The sequence below is a fragment of the Chenopodium quinoa genome, unplaced genomic scaffold (genome assembly GCF_001683475.1).
Source record: "Chenopodium quinoa cultivar QQ74 unplaced genomic scaffold, ASM168347v1, whole genome shotgun sequence".
Lineage (NCBI taxonomy): Eukaryota > Viridiplantae > Streptophyta > Magnoliopsida > Caryophyllales > Amaranthaceae > Chenopodium > Chenopodium quinoa.
The window spans coordinates 4644813-4666191 of record NW_018745003.1 but is presented as its reverse complement, the minus strand read 5'-3'; the positions used below and the strand labels follow the sequence as shown (position 1 = coordinate 4666191).

General features: G+C 31.6%; 2 protein-coding genes across 2 annotated transcripts; one reads left to right on the top strand and one right to left on the bottom strand.

The window, feature by feature from the left end:
• Positions 1-912: 912 nt before the first annotated feature.
• LOC110708028 (probable 2-oxoglutarate-dependent dioxygenase ANS) lies at positions 913-3318 on the top strand. Its single transcript, XM_021886130.1, has 4 exons — positions 913-1566; positions 1685-1929; positions 2124-2457; positions 2895-3318. The coding sequence occupies exons 1-4, from the start codon at positions 1300-1302 to the stop codon at positions 3129-3131; spliced, it is 1083 nt and encodes a 360-aa protein (XP_021741822.1). The 5' UTR covers positions 913-1299; the 3' UTR covers positions 3132-3318.
• Positions 3319-5437: 2119 nt separating this feature from the next.
• On the bottom strand, positions 5438-21002 carry LOC110708031 (arogenate dehydrogenase 1, chloroplastic-like). Its single transcript, XM_021886131.1, has 4 exons — positions 19997-21002; positions 18196-18809; positions 14771-14794; positions 5438-7021 (listed from the first exon to the last, which is right to left on the bottom strand). Exons 1-4 carry the CDS (start codon positions 20411-20413, stop codon positions 5980-5982), a joined length of 2097 nt encoding a protein of 698 aa, XP_021741823.1. The 5' UTR covers positions 20414-21002; the 3' UTR covers positions 5438-5979.
• Between the last annotated feature and the right edge of the window lie 377 nt (positions 21003-21379).

The following is a 21379-nucleotide window of genomic DNA, read 5'->3' as shown; positions in this document are numbered from 1 at the left end:
GCATTTACCAGCTTATCAAATAAATCCTGTTTACGTCTTAAACCGCATTCTGATGGTATGTCAATCACCACTCCTGCAAGACAAACAAGTTCAAGGCGTTTGAATTCAATAAAGATAACCACTGGTTCAATTTTCCCGTCATGATTCCCCTTTCAATAACCTTAATGACCAGTTAGTGAAACTGACGGAAAAAAAATCTGAATGTATGCTTATTATGGCATATTGAAGAGTGTTGTGCATACGGCCACGGTAGTGGTAGGTAAGGAGAAAGAAAGGTGACTGATGTGTTCCACACACAAAGAAATAGGACCACCAAGTGATTTAATCAACAAGGAAAGGCCACAAATGTACAAAAAGATCAGGAATTAGACAAGGGTGGAAAAAAGTGTTACTGATAAAAATTTAAAACAATTATACTCCGGTAAGTTGCAATTCCATCAGCATATAGGTTTTCCGGAAACAATCTATCAAATGACCTTCGAACAGTTAGCGCCTTAGTCCTTACCAGTAAGTTATCATATCTAAGCATTGTGCAAGAAATCGCAATATATACTTCAATACTTTTCGGACATCACAACCAATTCATTAGCAATGATTGACCTTGGTTGTACAATAAATTGCGGTTTATCCTCAGCTAATGCTATAAAAATCAGGGCTGCTTAAATCTGATGCAAGTAATTTGTTCTAATGATATTCTCATCACCAAGGTTATAAATCATAAAAAGTCATATAGTCCTATATAATATCCAAAAGGCAAAGGCACAAATCACTAATGATATCATCAAATACCTGCTACGAGTATAAATTACTCCCTCCGATCCTGAATGTCTTTTAAGTTTACACGAATAGACAAAAGTATGTTAATCATTGCATTGGTATTCAAAGCTGACCGCCTAAATTATACCAAATTACCAAGTGCTCCATATTGATGATCTCAGTGATATAATATGTATATTGAAATAATGCAAGTAGTCTGGTAACATGAAATGGAGAGAACACACAGCCATAATAATACAAAACATAATGCCCCACCAACAATAAAGAAAGACTCCATTTAAATGCTCAACTCAAAAACTTCAAAACCAAAAGCATCTGATCCAGTCTTTCATATACTTTATTTTGGAAAAAAAAAAAGATTAAAAAACAATTTCTGCTTCTGTCCACCCCAATAGTCAATAATTGATAATTCATCAGAATATTTTTGAGTGAAAGCTACAAAGACCACAGAATTGAACAATTAGCAAATTCAATATATATACATCTAATCTCCTTGTTTTCCTGTTGGATTCACCAAGTAAAATGGCTGCATCATCTCATTCATCTGTCCCTCTCATGAAGCTAGAATTACCACCAAAACCAATTCAAGAGATGATTAAAACTATAGGCAATCAAATCCCAAAAAGATACATTTACCAGCCTTCAGACAAAGCACCTGATACATCTGCGATTGGATATATGGATAGTCCCATAATTGATCTCAACCTTCTTTCATCTTCATCATTGCACCAACACGAAGAAGAACTGCGAAAACTGCAATCCACTCTGAGTTCCTGGGGTTGTTTTCAGGTTAGTTTAGCTTTGACACACTTAAAGAGTTCAGAGTTTCAGTATCCATAATGTTTTGTTTGATACTTGCAGTGTTAGTAGAAAACTTATTTCATAATTTTTCTTTGATGTTTTTCAGCTTACAAATCATGGTTTGACAAGCTCGTTACTTAACCAAATCCAAAAGGTTGATAAGGACTTCTTTGCTTTGCCACAAGAAGTGAAACAGAAGTATTCTAGAACTTTACAATGGGTTGAGGGATATGGAAATGATACGGTTACTGAGGATCAAAGTTATAGCTGGAGTGATAGACTGGTACTCAAAGTTTATCCTATTGATCAGCGAAACTTCAAGCTTTGGCCTGAGGAATTACCAAATTTTAGGTAATAATTCAATACATAAAATTATGTACAATATGAAAGCTTCCAAAATATTTTTCCTCTTACATTTATTTATGTATATGAGAAGAGTGGAAGACTTTACCCAAATGGGAAGTTTTAAGAAATAATCTTCAGAAGCATTTTTGGTATAACACCCAAATTTGGAATTCATTTTGTCAAGTTATGAGCACTTGCAGGGAAACATTAGATGAGTACACCAAGGAAGTGAGGCGGGTGCTAGAAATGATCCTAAAGGCCATCTCAAAATCACTCAATTTAGAAGAAGATAGGTTCTTCAGAGAGTGTGAAGCAGAGCAGAACATATATATGCTAGCAAGATTCAACTATTACCCTCCATGTTCATCCTCAGATCATGTTTTCGGCCTCAAACCACATTCTGATGCTTCAGCAGTTACCATTCTCTTACAAGACAAAGAAGTTGAAGGTCTTCAAGTACAGAAAGATAACCAGTGGTTTAAAGTTCCCATTGTTCCTGATACCCTTTTCATCAATATTGGAGACCAATTAGAGGTAATTTCATAGGAAAACTATTTGTTGAATACAAACATAATAGACCATTTTTGTCAGGAAAAAAAAAAAAAAAACATAGTAGACCATATTTTTGTATTACTTGTATGGAAAACTTGATTTTCCATGTCATCTTTTATACTCCGTATAAACATTAACTAAGATTATCTTTTTGGCATGACAGTAACTCGTAATTTTAACAGGTGAAGCACAGTATTTGCACATCAATTCAATCTTTAAAAATTAAAAATAAACTCCCATAAAATGTAACATTTTATTTGAGGAAAGAGTACAAAAGGTCAAACATGTGTACTGTTATATAAAGGATTGTATCAAATATTTTTTACAGGTTACAATTTATCAAATATTTGATTAAGTGAAAATTTGATCATGTAGTGGGGGGCTGATAAACTGATGGAAGTGAGTTTGGTTGTATGCAGATAATGAGTAATGGTTTATTGAAGAGTGCAGTGCACAAGGTAGTGATAGATAAGGAGAGAGAAAGGACATCTGTGGCTATTGCATGTTTTCCGCATACAGAAAAAGAGATAGGGCCTTTAAGTGATCTGATAAACAAAGAGAGACCACAGCTTTACCAGAAGGTCAAAAACTACGTTAAAACGTACCTCCAATACTCTCCAACAGCAGAAAGAGCCATCAATGCAATGAAAATTTAAGCATTGCAGACTCTGGATCGGGGATCATGAGCGTCTTTCAGAATTTGACATTTCTTATAGTCTTTATATACGTAGTAGTTAGGAATAAAGCTGCAGATATTTGGATCCCCCAAACTTTATATTAATGGATATAGTACTGAATAATTGCTGTAACCTAAGTTCCAATTCAGTGCTGAAGTTCTTATTAGTAGCTTCTAAAAGTCAATATGCTCTTATCTAAAGCTTTTGATTAGTATTTATGGGCAGTCTTATTGCTTTTCTTTATGTAATTATACACTCAAAAGGTGCAGAACTAGAAATTCAAGGCAAGATTAAAAGAACAATACATTGGAAGAAAAGAGGAGGGTGCAACTTCAAGTCTTCAACTCCTTCACCTTCCCAATTCCCAATATGTTCAATACACCCAAACAGCTGGTTCCTTAACAACCCATGCAAATGCCCAAACAACTAATTAACCTCTCCAACAGATCCATAGCATTCTGATTGTACAGAATTACAGAATTAAGGCAATAATGACACTGGTCCTAAGGCAAAAATGCATGCTAATGATCTATTTTATTTCTGTGTAATTTATAGTCAAACTACAGAATTAAGAGTCATTGAAGGACTATGACGAATAGCCTAAAATGCAAGTGCTAAAAGAACATCATATGATAGACTTACCAATTGATATAACTCATTGCAATTGCTTTATGGAATCCATAACAGCAGCAAAAGGTACAGAAAACGATTGAATGTGGTATCTGCAGAAATGAGCAATACCACTGTCAAGAACACACTTCATAGAGTAGTGAAACTGATAAGTTCTGAAATAAAGAAAATTCAAAAAAAAAAAAAAATCTCTGATAGTATTCTGCTTACCAGAACCTAAAAAATGAGATACAGCCAGGGCAGGAACGACTCTCCAACAAAAGACATAAACATCACAGGCCTGTCAGAAACTATGCTACTAAAGGCACAAATGATGGATTCGAACAATACTACAACTTCGGCATAAACCATCACACATTTTCGAATACCACTGTACAAGCACAATTATTTGACAATCAACACATTTGAATAAGTACCAGCAAAATTTGATGAAATTTTTCAACATTATAAATTCCCAGAAAAATGCTGGAGCAAAAGATGTGCCTTGACCAGGCTTCAAGAAATGCATACAAAATTCAGTAATTCAACTTCAAATAAATCAGTCTCCTTTACATGTAACTTTGCTCAACAACAACGCATTTAACTCAAAAAAAAACCTGAAAAGATAGATAACCCAACATAACAGTATCTGGTCAAGCTTTCATTTTAGTCTTATCTGTCAACCTTGAAAACTACCAACAGGCACTTAAGTGTTTTTCGTCCAACCACATAAATATGCAATTCTCTATGGTCCCATGGAAAACAGGAAAAGTAAATTATCAACAAAGTCAATTAAACTGGATGAAAAGAATACACATTTGAACTAGACCTGTGTGCTGATATACAAACAGCAGGAATACATTCTGAGCAAGGACACTACAAGAAATCAGATACATCCGTCTCATAAGAAATTAAATACGTTACTTTCATAAAAAATCAGATACGTCAGGCGATACACCAGTATCACAAGAAATCTCATCACAGTGTGACAAGGGACTGCAGCATCACACGGAACATTAAAGCTTCGAGAGCTTCATAGATTATCATCCTTTTTATGCCATACCACGCAGCATAAGATTGACGTACTGCTAACCATCAAAATTTAAAACTTGTGTGCTCAACAATGGCACCACAGCAGAAATATTCAGACCCAGGGGGTTCAGAACCAGATGTCTCAAGGCAAGATAACCAGAAGTAGAAAGGAGATAGCAACATAGATCTACATTATCACTGAAGAAATTTGAATATATGTAGGCTAGTTAGACACAAATTGACCTTGCATACATTTGAAAAATATTTGAGCCACTTAGTATATTGCTCAAATTTCTTTGGGATTTCTTCTGCTTGTGTAACTTTTAAGAATACCGAACCATTTTAAGCCACTCCTGTGAAGGATACTACATCATTTTCAATGAAGTAGCTTTCCTTCATTTTGTGGAAAAAAAATTTAAAAAAAACTTGTCTTTCTTTCTTTCTTCTTCTTTTTTTATTTTTTATTTTTTTGAAGACAAGGAACAGAGCAATTCAAATTTCAACTGATGACCAGTCGATGTTTCCTTACTTGATCAATGAAGTTTTTACTTATAAAAGACAAATTGCATTCTCCCTTGCCACACCATTCTGTATTCACCATGTATATTCTCAATAAATAAAAACTTAATTTAACAGAAGAAATATGAGAATTGAACAACAGATGAACTCCAGTAATCATAATCATACATACATTGCAAAAACTCTGCTCCTGTATTGTACAAAATATCATTTGCTTTGCAAAATAAAGAAGAGAATTCTAAAAAGCAATTTATTCCATAAACAGAGATAGGTAAACACCTAAACTCAAAATCAACAAAGGAAAAGAATTTTACAGGAAGTCCACAGTCAAACTTGGAACACATCAGATCAGTTCTCCTAGCTCGCTAAAGCACCTGCCATAGAATTACTTCGAGTGACCATGTTAGAAACATCTTCATTCCAAAGCAATTCTACTTTCCAAACAGAGAAGCCTTGATAAACCAGTTTCCCACTTGAAAACAATTGAGTCAGCAATATCAGTAAAAGTGTGGTGCACTAGAACATCCCATCCGCAACAATGCCTTCATAGCGACTTCAATTAAATCCAACTTCAACATCCTAGGATGACAGTTGCTCAACATTGATTGCTACAAAATTCACGTCCAATAGCCACACCAACGAATTGAAGAGCCGGGCTACAAAAATTTCAATTAATTTCTGAATTTGCATTTTCCCTAGGAGTCGAGCTCGAGGCAATACCATTTTGTGCTGCAGCATCAGAAAGCAACTTCAACTCCTTCGCCTTCCCAATGCGTTCATCAAGCTCAGTACACCCAAACAACTGATTTCTCAACAACCCATGCAAATGCCCAAACAACTGCTTCTTAACCAACTCGAACGCCCAATCTAACCTCTCCAATTGCTCCATAGCATTCTGATTGTACAAAAACAACCCATAAAACAGCTCAAAACTATCTTTCGACGTATTATCCACCAAATTCAACAAACTCTCATAACCTTTGGTATTAATCGGCGTATCATCCAAATCAAGCTTCTCCAACACCCTCCCTAAGAAATGTGTAATAAACTGAGACCCGGCCGCGTACTTATCGTGCTCAGCACAAGTCATCTCCTCAACCCTACACCCAGCTCTCCTAAAAACATCCAAAAAATTCTCACACCTCCTAATTCTACCCTCTGAACTCCCAATCCTAACCTTATCATAAACAAATGGCAAACCTCCCCACCCATTTTTCCCAGATTCAGGTCCAAACATAGGATGAGTACATAATATATCAAAATCAGGAGGTAAAATCTGAAGAAACAAATTACGAGGAAACTCTTTCACTGATAAAACATCAACAAAAAGCGTCGATCTCTTAAGACGTTGCAATGGAAGTGAATTCAACATATATTCAGTTGATAAAATCGAAGTACACAACAAAATTACCTCAGGATGTTCTTCGCACAAATCATGAGGATCAGAAAAGTACGAAACACCGAGATTTGACGCAATTTTCGAGTAATCTGACCTAGAATACGCAAGAACAGTATGACCTTGCAAAACTAGGGTTTTCGCCAGAAATTGGCCGTAATTTCCGAACCCAACGATTGCAACCTTGAGCTTCGGGTAATCCGATGATGGTGATGATGAATTGCCATTAATGGCGGCGAGTTTGGATTCATAGTCGTAAGGTTGAGCTGCATCGATGCTGCGAATAGTTAGGGTTTTGACGCCGCCATGAAATCTCCGGCGAAGAGAAGGGAGGTTGCCGGAGATTTTGGTGAGAGAAGAGTTGTTCGCCGGGAAAACCGCCGGCGCCGGAGAGGGTTTGACGGTGGTTGTGGAGGAGAGAGAAAGCATTTGGATGTGTTTGGTCGGAAAATTCGAGGGAGAATTGGGGAATTTTTTTTTGGTGGTGGGAAATTAATTTGGTGTATCTGAATAATATGGGAAACTATATTTTATTTTTTATTTTTTATGTTTTTTTCCTTACTTCAGTCACTCGTTAGTTAGACTACCAAACATTTCAAACATCATACATGCAGGGTTTGACTAGTATAGTCAGGGTGTTGATCGAGTTGAGCAACTCGCGATCAACTTGAACTCGAATTTGAATTTAACTAAGTCAAAACTCGACTCGATTTGAGATGTTAATGAGCACGAATTGAGCAAGCTTTAACACGATCCGATAAGGTTATGAGCAACTCGATAATATATTTTATTAATATAGAATTTACAAAAAAAGTTATCATGTTTAAACAAATTTGACACTTAATAAGTGTTAATTTATATTATCAAAAATGAAAAAATAAATCTTTAATAATAAATATATATAAAAAAAAAACAATAATGTAAAGTGAAAAAAAAAAAAAGCATATAATTATAGAAAGACCAAAACTTTAACGAGCATATCGTGAGCTACTAAATTCGACTCGAAACTTTAACGAGCACGAGTCGAGCAGGTATTATTGACTCGAAACTTTAGCAATCACAAGTTGAGCACATGTAAAAAAATTTCTAGTCGAGTCGAGCACCCCTCAACTTGCTCGATTAGCACCTCTAAGTATCGTTCAAAAAATCATGTCCGAACCCGCAAAATCAGTCCGGGTTTTTTAGGCGGGTTTGAGGTTTGGCCTATAAAATACTCCATACTACATGTCCACGCATAAGTGAAAATGTAGAGTGGATCATATAACTTGTTCAAAGAAGAAGAAGAAGAAAATAAAAAAAATAAAAATAAAAAACCCTATATTACTCTTAGGGCTTGTTTGGAATCGTTTTTTGTTTTCGGTTTTCTTTTTTTTATATATATATATATAACCAAAAAATAAGAAACAAGAAAAAGGTATTTCCACTTTTCTGTTGTCAGTTTTCAAAGTTATCATGATTTTAATAAATTTGACTAATTTTCTATTCATTATATGAAATATATCATATGATTTTGAAAAACAAAAAAAAAAAAAAAAAAAAAAAAAAAAAAAAAAAAACCACAACAATGCCAAACAAATCCTTAGTATTTAGATTTTGGAATAAAAAATCAAACAAGTCTAATAAAAGCCACTCGAATAGTCGAATTTGCTTTTCCTTATAAAAAATCCTATCAAAAATAGAGATTACATGTGTAGTGAAACTGTAAATAGTATAAATTTAGTGATTTAGCTAAAATGCGAAGGAAATATGATACGAAGTACTAGTATTAACTAGTTGAGTACTCCTTACATGAGTCGAGTCTATCGACTTAGAAGCAAATGGATCGATCAGGCAAAAAATCTTGTGTGGATCTGATACACAATAATATTATTGTGGATCTGAGGCTATACGCACACAACTGATATTATATTAAACATAGTGACCCTTATTTTTATATAGTAACCTTTATGAAAACTTGTGTGATCTTTAATATTACTGTGAATTTGAAGTACAATGTTACGTTGAACATAATAACCTTAAGTTTAACATAGTGATGACCTTTATTACTCATATTGACCAGTATACAAAAACTTCATTTAATAAATAAATAAATAAAATAAAAAAAATTATAATGTCAAAATGACTTTTATTTCAATATAATACCTTTATTTTAAAATAGTGACCTTTTTTTTATTAATAAAACAACCATGATATCTCTAATGTTAGTGATCCACAATAAATTAACGTGAACCAGGTTCATTAAAAGTTTGTAATGGACCAGGTGGATCAAATACCGTACAAGCATGTTTATCCTCAACTAATACAGTAATATGTACTCCCTTCGTTTTTAAATACTTGTTCCACTTTTTATTTCCGATCGTTTTTAATACTTGCTCCATTTCCTTATTTGGAAAGTTTTTACAATATTTAATTCATTTCTCTCAACTAGTGGACCCAACATAAATCATAATTTGTTAAGTACATATTTTCTCTCCTCCAATTCTCTCTACTTTTGCTTTTTACAATTTTTTATTTTTCCACCTACCCCACTACCTCCATATTTTATTACTTTTTTCAATTTCTCCTAAATCCGCGCATGAAGAAATGGAGCAAATATTTAAAAACGGAGGGAGTAACATCCATGTTTAAGATTAGGTTAGATTAGATTGTACTAGTATATGAATGTATGCGTTGACTGACTTTTGTCTATTTAGTTGCTTTGGTGAGATGCGAAGATTAGGTCAGAATAGATTGTATGTGTGTTTGACTGTCGAGTAGTAGCTTTGGTGAGATGCGATTAATGCATTACATATTTTTATAATTGTGTGATAATGATGCAAACAAGTTAAACACCAAAATCTAATCTAATATAATATATTATATAAATAAAGTAGACATTTTTTTAGAGCATTCGGAGCGCCACGTAAGAAATATACTTATTTCGACCAATAAGAACAAAGATTTATATTTTATTTTTGAATTAAAAAATTAACGCCACGTAAATTATAATCCACGAATTAAATTATTTTAATGAAAAAAATAAAGTAAAAGTAAAGGAAAAAATAAATTTATTTATTCAATACTATGAGTATAAGAAATCCAAAAAAAATATACTAAAAAATATTTAAATGATAAACGCTTATAATAAAGTTTAATACCTATCATTATAAGATAAATTTTGATAGTATTTATAATAAGAAATACAAATTGTTCGTTAATTATAATTAAATTAAAATTTGTAATACCTACCATTATAAATTGACACATCATACGACACAAACAAAATTTCGTATCAATAAAAAAACTCCATCAAGCAAATTTTGTGTTAGTAATTTTGTGTTAATTTTTTGTCATCAATGGTTGGGTAAGTTTTAGCTTAATGTTTTAAAATTCTATGTTTAAATTAGTATTTCTAATTATTACTTGCATTGTATTAATTTGGGATACTCAACGGTTATATGTTTATGTTTTGTTTACTAAATATTTTTTTTACATGCAGATCTAACACATCATACGACACAAATAAAACTTCGTATCAATACAAAACCCCATCAAGCGAATTTTGTGTTAGTTTTAGGTCATCAATGTCCGGCTAATTTTTGAAATCCTATGTTTAATTTTACATTTGTAATTATTAATTACATCGTATTTATTTAGGATACTCAACGATTATTTGTTTATGTAATGGCATACGGTTAGATGTTTTATACTTAATATATGGATGACTTTGGTTATTTTTGGAGATGATGAAAAAATTCCAATGCATAGATTTGATTTTATATAGCAACAATTTTTCATTTATTGGTAAATATATTGATTTATTTTATATAAATGTAAATATTTAATTTATATCAATTTCAGTTTGGCTAACATTGCACGGTTCAAATTATTTATTGATGTAGTTGGTTGGTTATGGACGAGGTTGGTGATTTTATCGAAATAAAAGATATTTTAAAACAATAAATAATGATTTAGGATTTATATTATTAAAAATTTATCATTTCACATTAAAAGTTTTATATAACGGAAAAAAAAAAATATCATATATACAATTTATTTATATTTATTAAATTCATTATAAATTATAGTAAAAATAAATAAATATTAAACTTTTGTAATTTTGTATGAAATTATTAAATACAATAAATAAAATAATTAAAAAACTTAGATGAAAATTTTTTGGAGAGCATTCGGAGCGCCACGTAAGAAATATACTTATTTCGACCAATAAGAAGAAAGATTTGTATTTTATTTTTGAATTAAAAAATTATGTCGCCACCTAGATAAATTAACGAATTAGATTTGATATATCTAAAAATTTTAATGCCACGTAGATTATAATCCACGAATTAAATTATTTTAATGAAAAAAAATAGAGTAAAAATATAGGAAAAGATAAATTTATTAATTCAATACTACGAGTGTAAGAAATCCAAAAACAAAAAATATACGAAAAAAATATTTAAATGATAAAAGCATATAATAATGTTTGATATCTATCATTATAAGATAAATTTTGATTGTATTTATGATAAGAAATACAAATTGTTCGCTAATTATAATTAAATTAAAATTTGTGATACCTACCATTATAAATTGACACATCATATGACACAAATAAAATTTCGTATCAATAAAAAACCCATCAAGCGAATTTTGTGTTAATTTTTGGTCATCAATGGCCGGGTAATTTTTAGCTTAATTTTTAAAATCTTATGTTTAAATTAGTATTTCTAATTATTACTTACATTGTATTAATTTAGGATACTCAACGATTATATGTTTTTATTTTATTTACTAAATATTTTTTTACATGCAGATCTAACACATCATACGACACAAATAAAATTTTGTATCAATACAAAACCCCATCAAGAGAATTTTGTGTTAGTAATTTTGTGTTAGTTTTAGGTCATCAATGTCCGGATAATTTTTAAAATCTTATGTTTAAATTTATATTTGTAATTATTAGTTACATTGTATTTATTTAGGATACTTAATGATTATTTGTTTATGTAATGGCATACGATTAGATGTTGTATACTTAATATATGGATGGCTTTGGTTATTTTTGGAGATGATGAAAAAATTCCAATGCATAGATTTGATTTTATATCGCAACAATTTTTCATTTATTGGTAAATATATTGATTTATTTTATATAAATGTAAAGATTTAATTTATATCAATTTTTGGCTAACATTTCACGGTTCAATTTATCCATTGATGTAGTAGGTTGGTTGTGGATGGGGTTGGTGATTCCATCGAAATAAAAGATATGGTAAAACAATTAATAATGATTTAGGATTTAAATTATTAAAAATTTATCATTTCACATAAAAGATTTTATATAACGGAAAAAATATCATATTTACAATTTATTTATATTTAATAAATTCATTATAAATCATAGCAAAAAAAATAAATATTAAACTTTTTTAATTTTGTCTGAAATTATTAAATACAATAAATCAAATAATTAAAAATCTTAGATGAAAAAACCGTGCATCACACGGGCTTTCATCTAGTTTTAAATTATTAGGAGGAAATTAAGTAGGTATTCTATGATTATTATAGAAATTAAGCTAAGTGTATGAAGTTGGTAGAGTGTTTTTTTGGACTTTAATTTATATATATAATGTGAACAAATGGATATTCGTTGCAATAATTCTACCAGTACGGTTTTCTAAAATTATAACCAACTAAGCTAGTTAACATTCAAAAAAAAAAAAGATTTATTAATAGAGACATGTAATTAAATTTATGGGATCCTTAAATTAAAGGAAGTTTTTTATTATAACAAAACTCCCATAAAACTCACAGTTGATACTTAAAACTGTAAAATAATATGCTATATACTCACTCACTTCAATTAATTTGTCCTCAATTCCGACTTATTGTATCAACAAAATCGAGAAATAAAAATCTTTTTGTGAAAACTGAATCCGTTTGTTAACTTGCTAGAAGGGAAAAAGAATGTTGTCTAAAGACACACGAATACACTTAAAGTATACAACTAATACAAGTGTATGAAATGTATTTATTTCTCATTATGGAGTAAAAGAAATACTAGTACTTTATTTTGTCATTGAGAGAGTGAGGGATAGCTCAAGTAGTTAAAGTTTTCCTCACGATTTCAAGAGATTTTGGAATCAATTCTCATTATTCACCGTCGGCTTTCTAAAAACGAAAAAAAAATAATAAAAAACAAAACTATTAGGTAGGTAAGAGAACGATAGATGTACAAATTAAAGTCACGATGACTTAGACCACTTGTCAAAAAGATATAGTGACATACTAATGCGTAGGTGCTAGTTGGTGATTTTCGTATTCTTTCAATCATTTAAGTAGTCTTAAGAGTCTTAAATTATATTATGTCATGCTGATTTTCTTTACAAAGATCAAAGATAGTAAGATACATATTGAAACTTTGTCTGTATAGAACCCATAATTAATCATTTGTATGTCCATAGTCTTCTAGGACAAAATAACATCTAATTTTATTAAAAAAACAAAAGATATATTGTGAGGTTTACATACGATGTGTGGTTTTTGTTAAAAGAAAAATATGAGTCGAAAATATTACTGCAAATCAAATATAAGACCCACAATTAATTATTTGTATATCCATGGTCTTCTAGGTTGAAATAAAATTCATGATTATATTTTTTAAAAATACATATATTGTGAGGTTTAAAAGTGATGTGTGTTTTTTTGTTGAAGAAAAACGTGAGCCATAATATTACTACAAATCAAATACATTATACGGAGTATGAGGTTTACATGTGACGTATGGCTTTGATAAGCTAGAAAAATTAATGTATTGGCATCATATATAATACAGAGTATATATATAATTTTACAGAAAAAAATGATTAACTACTATCATTCATGCCTCATAAGAGTATAGATGTTTTTCATGTAATTAATTAAATGAGGCACCACCCGGACCCAATAAACTAGTTTTATGTTAGGATATATATTAATAAATATACTTGTACATACATCATTTTATTATGAGATATATATGTGAGACAATCATCTATAGCTAAATTAATGAATAAAATGATAGATTTGATTCCAAAAATAACAACTCCTATGGAATAATCTAATAGATCAGATCACAATACATTAGGATATGGATGCACAATCTCTACTGCATGAGATTGTTAGGATGAACATCTGTTTCACTCAATAATACATGCAGTGTACCATTATAAATTTATAATAATATTTAATTTGTTAATATCAATAAAAATTTGTGCAATAAGTAATAATTTCATGATAATTGTGCATGACCTCTACAAGAAGTTTACATGGTATGATGGGAATGCATGGAGGGATTAATTAGATGCTCATTGGAATAATTAATTACTTTAATTTGTATTGAGGTTAGCTGTCTATATTTAATTTGGATCTTTTACTAATGTTTGATGCAATTAAGTAAAATATGCCACCCAAAGTTGGCTTTGCATCGACATGGGTAGGTCAAATATTTATGCTTTCTACTTTAATTGTTAGACTTTGTATAAGAAATGTTTGGCTTTACTTTGGTAGGTAAGTGCAAGACTTTGAACTTGAAGTTTTACTTAGTCTTTGACATGAGGTCATATACTCATATTCATATATATATTGGAGGCTTGGAGCGTTTACATTGTGATACAAATTAAAGGTAGGTAGGTAAATAGCTAATGTAACACATCTTGTACATTCTAATATGTATGCGGCAATAATAATTGTTGTAATAGCATGCATGCAGAGGATAAATAGGTAAGGGAAGATAGGTCGTAGAAGTTTTCTTCACTCTGTCCATTTTTATTTGCCATGTTTTCTTGTTTAAGACGCTCGTGCTATTATATATGACAGACTATATTATTATTATTATACTTTATATATATTACTTGCACATCCACAAAAAATAATCAAATCTTTACAAGTTAGACAAAAAGAAACGAAGAGAATATTCATGTTTAATTCCACATACCAAGCATAGGTTTGGACTTTGGAGTATGTAACTTGCAAATAGAATAATAAAAAGAAGTACAGTGAATTAATTGATGAGGTGCCTTAACAATAATACAACACGTAATTTTTTTTTTTTCCCTTTCTATCTGAAGAAGATACAACAACACGTAGTTTTGCAGACAAAATTAGAAGAAGAGTATGAACACAATACCTACATAATTGATTTTTTGCAACCAACTTAAATTAAAGTAATTTTATCAAATTGACACCTACCTTATCTCACTCTTTTCTTGGGATGTTTGAAAATATAGAAAACTAATCAGTTCATTTAATTTGTACTTACTTAGCTCAGAACATGCAATATATTACATTATAACTTATAATCTTTGTATTTTGTCATTTGGATCATTTATAGGTGTCCGTTGTAGTATGTACCACGTTGAACCTCAAATCAACTTCCATTTATTTGATCATACTCTTATGATGAATCATTTATCAACCTGATCATCTCTTTTAAAATTTATTAATCGCAATAAGATTCGCAACATATTTCTGTTTGAAAAGTTGTTAAATCATTATTATATGTGTACCCCTCGTGATACGACTTATTTATATGCTGTATAAAAATAGGCATACATCTTCTACATCTTGTTGAAAATATTTGCAAGGTACTAATATGAAATCTATATGAAAACTTTAAGCAGAACATATATGTATTGCTATTTAGAGACATGTATTATTCCATTTTTAATATTGTCTTTCGGTGATACTTGGACCAACAACCTTTTTGCTAGGTACTCAACTTTGACTTGATCAAACACCAACTATTGATCAAAATCAACCAATAGTTTTAATGATTTGAGTCGACCTAAACTGTTCGTCTAACAAATGTTGTATTTCTACTCCATTTTAATAATTATACCCTACTTGATGAAAATTCTTATAATTAAGATTTAAAATTATTGAAAACAATACCAATAATAAGTTATCTTTTACTTAAATTCTTGATGCCATGTTCGTTGCAACTTAATTATTTAAGATCTGAGACGAGGTGAGTTATGTTCAACCTTTAATTTCAAGCCAAGCCACGTTAAGGTAAGCCAAATATATATAAGCTTGATTTTTTATTTTTGTGATTTTGTTCGGATCTCTAATAGTACAAACTCCATAGTACATTATTAATTAATTAATTAATTAATTATTTAGTATGTACAAAGTATAATGCAACGCGATACTCATATTATGAATTTAATCGTTATTATTACAGACGAGGATAACCATTAATCAATACCGTAAGCTATTTAGAATTGGCAAACATGCAATTAATTCGGTGATTTTTACTCTGAGAATTAAACTTGCAAATTGGGACTTGATTGAGAAAGAATATTATAACGAGCGCTCCTCATTAATAGGAAGTTAGCATGCATGAAACGCACTTCTCGTTTAGACAGCCACATGCACTCTACTACGAGTATCAATTTGTACGCAATATAATTGTTTTGATAGATAATTCATGACAATCGATCGAGGAGAGTGATGGATCGACCAATAATGATTTCGTATCTTTGATACGTATGTAAATGGAGAGATACAAGTTAAAATTAGGACAAAACAAAATTAATAGAAGGGTTACGTTTCAAATAATCTAATTAAAGGAGTGAGGATATAGATTTTGAGGAAAACTTTATATATAGACGACTTTACAACATATAAAAGACGGGTGAATCATTAACAAATGGTGTTAGTTGGATGTCTACGTAGACAACGTGGTACAATATATACTTTGTAAAGAATGTTTCATGTCAATATTTATTGGTATTATCAAACCATCTTATACCCTCCAAAATTTAAAATAATTGTAAAGTAAATGTAAAATATATAGTATAAACTATTTATTTTATCGTCCTCACTTATATATAATACAAATGAAATTTTGCACCTACTATGAATCGATGATAATGTCACACCATATGAACAATAAAACACGGGTATAGTAATTCAATGTGTTCAATTATTATCTTAGTAATACGCAAAAATTCTATAGTTCTAATCTTTATTTCTCATCTTCAACCATAGACACTGAAATGATGAGTTTGGCATAATAATAAGGATTGTACTTTTTAACTTTAATAATGTTGGGGATTCAACCCCTACTACGAGCATTTTAAAAGTGACTGGGAATGGACATTCTTTATTTTAAAAGTATCTAGCTTGCTAATCCACGCCACTTCCAACTTGACAGGGCAGTTTTTTGTTCCCGTTCAGAGTTTCGGTTTATTATCATGCCAAATCCGATCCTATTAAAAACACAAATAGTAGTTTGTTTGATTTCCTAGTTTGATTTGAAGTTTAAAAAATACGCTTAAAAGACTAATTTAAAAAATTATCTCCTAATTAACTACCTCAGTGGGGCAGCTATATTTAGAAGGGATAAAAAATGAGCCTATGTAAACGTCAACTTATTAAAGTATATGTATGTAATATGTATTAGGTGGAAATTGCTACTCGCACAAATTTGGTACTAGAACACAACCACAATAATGAGCTAATTGATGTTGCTAAGCTAGCTGTATTACTCAATTATTGTATTTTTTACAGATTGAGTACAAATTAAATGTGGAAATTAATTGTACAAAAGTATCTCATTCTAAACATGTAAATATGATGGTTGTTGAAATCAAATACGAGTATACTTATTTAGCATTGTTAATTTCGCACGCATTTCATTCAATTGTGTTTCTCATCAAATAACTAAACTTGCGTATTTAGCATGTTTCTTAAATAGGAACATCCGGTAGCTAACCTAGCAGATCTAGCATATAAGGAGTTTGAAGTAATCTATTCATCTTTCTTTAATTTTAGGGAGCTTGTATATATACTAAGATACTCCACAATTAAGCGTGCTATGCATGGCACATGAGCATTTAGTATTGCGCCTTGGTGGTCGGGGTGTTACAATTTCTCCCTCTAATCTATTTGTAAAGATTGATGATATGCTAATTAGCTTATAAAAGTATGTCAACAGTAAAAGCAGAGTCCCACCATGATCTTGTTTCAAGCGTCATTTTATTAATCAACACATGAAAAAATAAGTTAACTTTCATGATTTGTACATTTATTTATCATCTCATGAACCTTACTTTCACTTAGCTATAATTTGCTTTGATTAATATTATACATGCTTAATAACCTAATTATACTACTTGAGCAAAAAAAACATAGATACATAACCATCAGTAACAAAAAAAAATGCAGTTAATGAGGCTGCAATGGATTCAGGAACCCTCAATATATCCTGTATCCCCTCTCTAGCACCAACGGCTCAATAAGTACGTGCTCGACTATTGTTGTTGTCGTTATTGCTGCTGTTGTCGTCGATTTCTTTGTTAACACTACCTTGTCTACCTAGTACCATTGACCACCACAAAATCGGCCTTCTTCTCTGGAATCTCAGCCGAGGGAGGTATTTGAAGACGATCATCACTAGGAGAAGGAAGCATGAATGTTTGATCAACCCCATTTTGTTCATTATTAGTCTCAAGCATCAATTGTTTTCTAACAAGATCATGCAAATAACCAGAAAGTTGCTTCTTTACCATCTCAAAAGCCCAATCCATTCTATCCAACTGTTCCATTGCATTTTTGTTGTATAAAAACAATCCATAAAACAACTCAAAGCTATCTCTTGCTGTATTATCCACCAAATTCAACAAACTTTCATACCCTTTTGTGTTAATTGGTGTGTTTTCTAGGGCCAACTTCTCCAAAACCCGGCCCATCATGTGGGTTATAAATTGTGACCCGGCCGCGTGCTTGTCATGGTCGGCACAGGTCATCTCCACCATCCTACACCCGGCATTCCTGAAGACGTCGAGGAATGCCTCGGCCCGAGAGGTCCGGGTTGGGTCTGACCCTACCCGGACCTTGTCAAAGACAAACGGGAGCCCACCCCACCCGTTCTTGCCCGAGTCAGGGCCGAACATTGGGTGGGTGCAAAGGATGTCAAAGTCCTTAGGTAGGACTTGTAGGAAGAGGGAGCGAGGGAACTCCTTCACCGAGAGGACATCCGCAAAGAGGGTGGACCGACGAAGGCGATGGAGGGGGAACGAGCGGAGGACTTTCTCCGTTGAGAGGATGGAGGTGCATAGAAGGATCACCTGAAAAAAGGATGACAATAGTGTACACAAATTAGAATTGGTCAAGAAAAAAGGATAACAATAATGTACTAAAACTAGTATTGGTCAAGCTAGTACTTCGTACCCCCCATATTTCCTACCAAATCCAATTAATTAATGAGCAATAATAATGTTGTAATAATGAAAATAACTACTAGTGCTACAAAACCACGTGAACATAACCAACTTGATACGTGAAATATTTCACTAGGATGACTATAGGAGACCAATGGGGAATGAAATTCATTATCGTACCATGTATGTCAATTTTAATTCGGTTCACTACATGATAATATTAAATAGTTTTAGCATAGGAGAATAAGTCGCACTTGATTTTGAAATTCGATCGCGTTTACAACACTATCCTTTACGTCTCTCGAGTTTCTACATACCAAATTGTCTATCATCGAAATGTCACAGCCTCAATAGTTAAATAAAAGGAGCGTTTTAGATTTTACTTTTAGAAAGTGATGGATTACAAAATAAATAATTGACCTTCTTGTGTCTTTTTTAAATAAACACGACGTGGTCAAAGAAAAACGGTTCGAAATTTTGCATATGGCTACTTTATGTCATTTTAACATCCCACTTTCTAACTTTTTTTATTTTTATTTTTTTGGTAGCTCTATTTTCTCTATAAAAGATGCGAAGTACTTGAATAGACCAATAAATTAAAAATCAAAGTACACACTATAATTGTCATTTTGCTACAATTTCATAAACCGGCTAAACTAAGTGATATAATATTAAATATTTTCACAATGGATAATTGGCATGTTAATAATGTTACAAGCCATAAAATAATCAAGTTTATGGACTTCATTAGTACTCCTTATTTATTTTAAGTTATCAATAATGATTTCAACACTTTAAAAATTTATACTTAAAAGACATGTTTAATTGTTAGGCTAGGTAATTTATTATGGACCAACGAATAAAAAGCTACTTGAATTATCTATGCAAGTTGTCTATTCATTTTAAAAAGTTTCAACCAAAATAATTCCCACTCTTTCAAAATTATTGTCCCAGTCCCATTATCTCAACCTATCACAATAACCATAATAACGACAGAATGAAACGACTAACAAGTATTTTTGAGCAACCACACCTTATATTGATTATGACAAAAACATCGTAAAATAGTAAACGTGACTAAATAAAAAGCTCACCTCAGGATGCTCCTCACATAAATCATCGGCGTCAGAGAAATACTCGACGCCGATTTCCTTAGCAGCACGGGAGTAATCCGACCTAGAATAAGCCAAAACTCTATGACCTTGTTGAGCAATAGTCTTAGCCAAAAACTGACCAAAGTTACCAAACCCAATAATAGCAATCTTAAGCTTAACATCTCTATTAGCAACTTCAAGGGGATCACTACAAACCCGAGTTGATGACGATGAACTCGTGTGCACAACAAATTCATTAGACTCCGAGCTACCGCCGCAACGAAGGTTGATGCGGCGGTGGCGGAGAGGAAGAGCGAGGTGAGTAGGAGGAGAAAAAACGGCGGAGCATTGTTGTGAGTGGTGGTTGGCGGCGGCGGCGGCGGTGATGGAAGGGTGGAATGATGAGATAGAAAGCATGTTTAGGGAATAAAAATGAGAATGAGAAGCGGAGATTAGAGAATGAGGTAGGTGGCCAAAGTTGGGGGGCTAGGAGTTAGGACTAAGCTAGATATTGGCAACGAGTTATTGGGAAGAGAAATGGTTGGATTTTATAGAAGTTAGTAGTAATAGAAGTAGTAGAGGACACCACCTTCCTCTCTTTAGACTTTTTTGGGGGTGATTTTGACACATGTCAAGTTGTAGTGGTGGGTGGTGTTTTTAGGTGGGACCTACTTTTTCATATTACTCATCATTTTTTTTCTAAGATATTCTTGATTTATTTATATTATAGGTCTTGTTAGAGATTCCTGTGAGTTATTTTGACCAGCTGTTATCTGGTAGATTTTTACATTAATTGTTTTGATTAGCTGATCGAAATTAGTTGTGTGTGCAAAAAAAAAAATGTTTGATAAATAATTGTTAGCTATTAGTTGTTTTTAATGTGTAAACAACAACAACAACAACAACAAAAAAAAAAAAAAAAAAAAAAAAAAATTCTTTCAAAAAACTCCTCATATACCCTTTTGAACCGAAAAAGCTCTTTAAAATAATACTCTTTATCAAACATCCCAAATACAAGTAGCTTTTTAAAATGATAAAATAACTCTTTTTGCTTCAAAAAGCTTTTAACCAATCACCCCTAGTGATCTGGATTGATTTAGTATACATTCAATTCACTTAAAAAACATTAAGTAATAATTAGGTTTAATCATGTACACATAAGATGAAACTAGATTTGATTGGATTTTTATTATATCCAAGTGTAAAGAACGGTAATACATGAACTTAGGATAGGAGATTAAAGGTTAATCTTATTATATATACTTGTTGTTAATCAAGTTTTATTCGTATTGCTTTCTCTAAGTTGTTTATGTCCAATCGTATATCGGGTGAAAATTCTATTGAAGTATTTAGGTTAATAAAATTTGATAAGTTGACCAATCA

Bases quoted from the DNA above. Each gene is read 5' to 3' on its own strand.
- LOC110708031 (XM_021886131.1), bottom strand. From the start codon at position 20,413: ATGCTTTCTATCTCATCATTCCACCCTTCCATCACCGCCGCCGCCGCC. The intron at 18,810-19,996 runs GTGAGCTTTTTA...TCCTTTTTTCAG, and splicing joins TATGTGAGGAGCATCCTGAG to GTGATCCTTCTATGCACCTC. The intron at 14,795-18,195 runs GCTTGAGACTAA...TTCTTCAGATAG, and splicing joins CTTGTTAGAAAACAATTGAT to AAAGGGAAAAAAAAAAAATT.
- LOC110708028 (XM_021886130.1), top strand. From the start codon at position 1,300: ATGGCTGCATCATCTCATTCATCTGTCCCTCTCATGAAGCTAGAATTA. The intron at 1,567-1,684 runs GTTAGTTTAGCT...GATGTTTTTCAG, and splicing joins GTTCCTGGGGTTGTTTTCAG to CTTACAAATCATGGTTTGAC. The intron at 2,458-2,894 runs GTAATTTCATAG...GGTTGTATGCAG, and splicing joins ATATTGGAGACCAATTAGAG to ATAATGAGTAATGGTTTATT.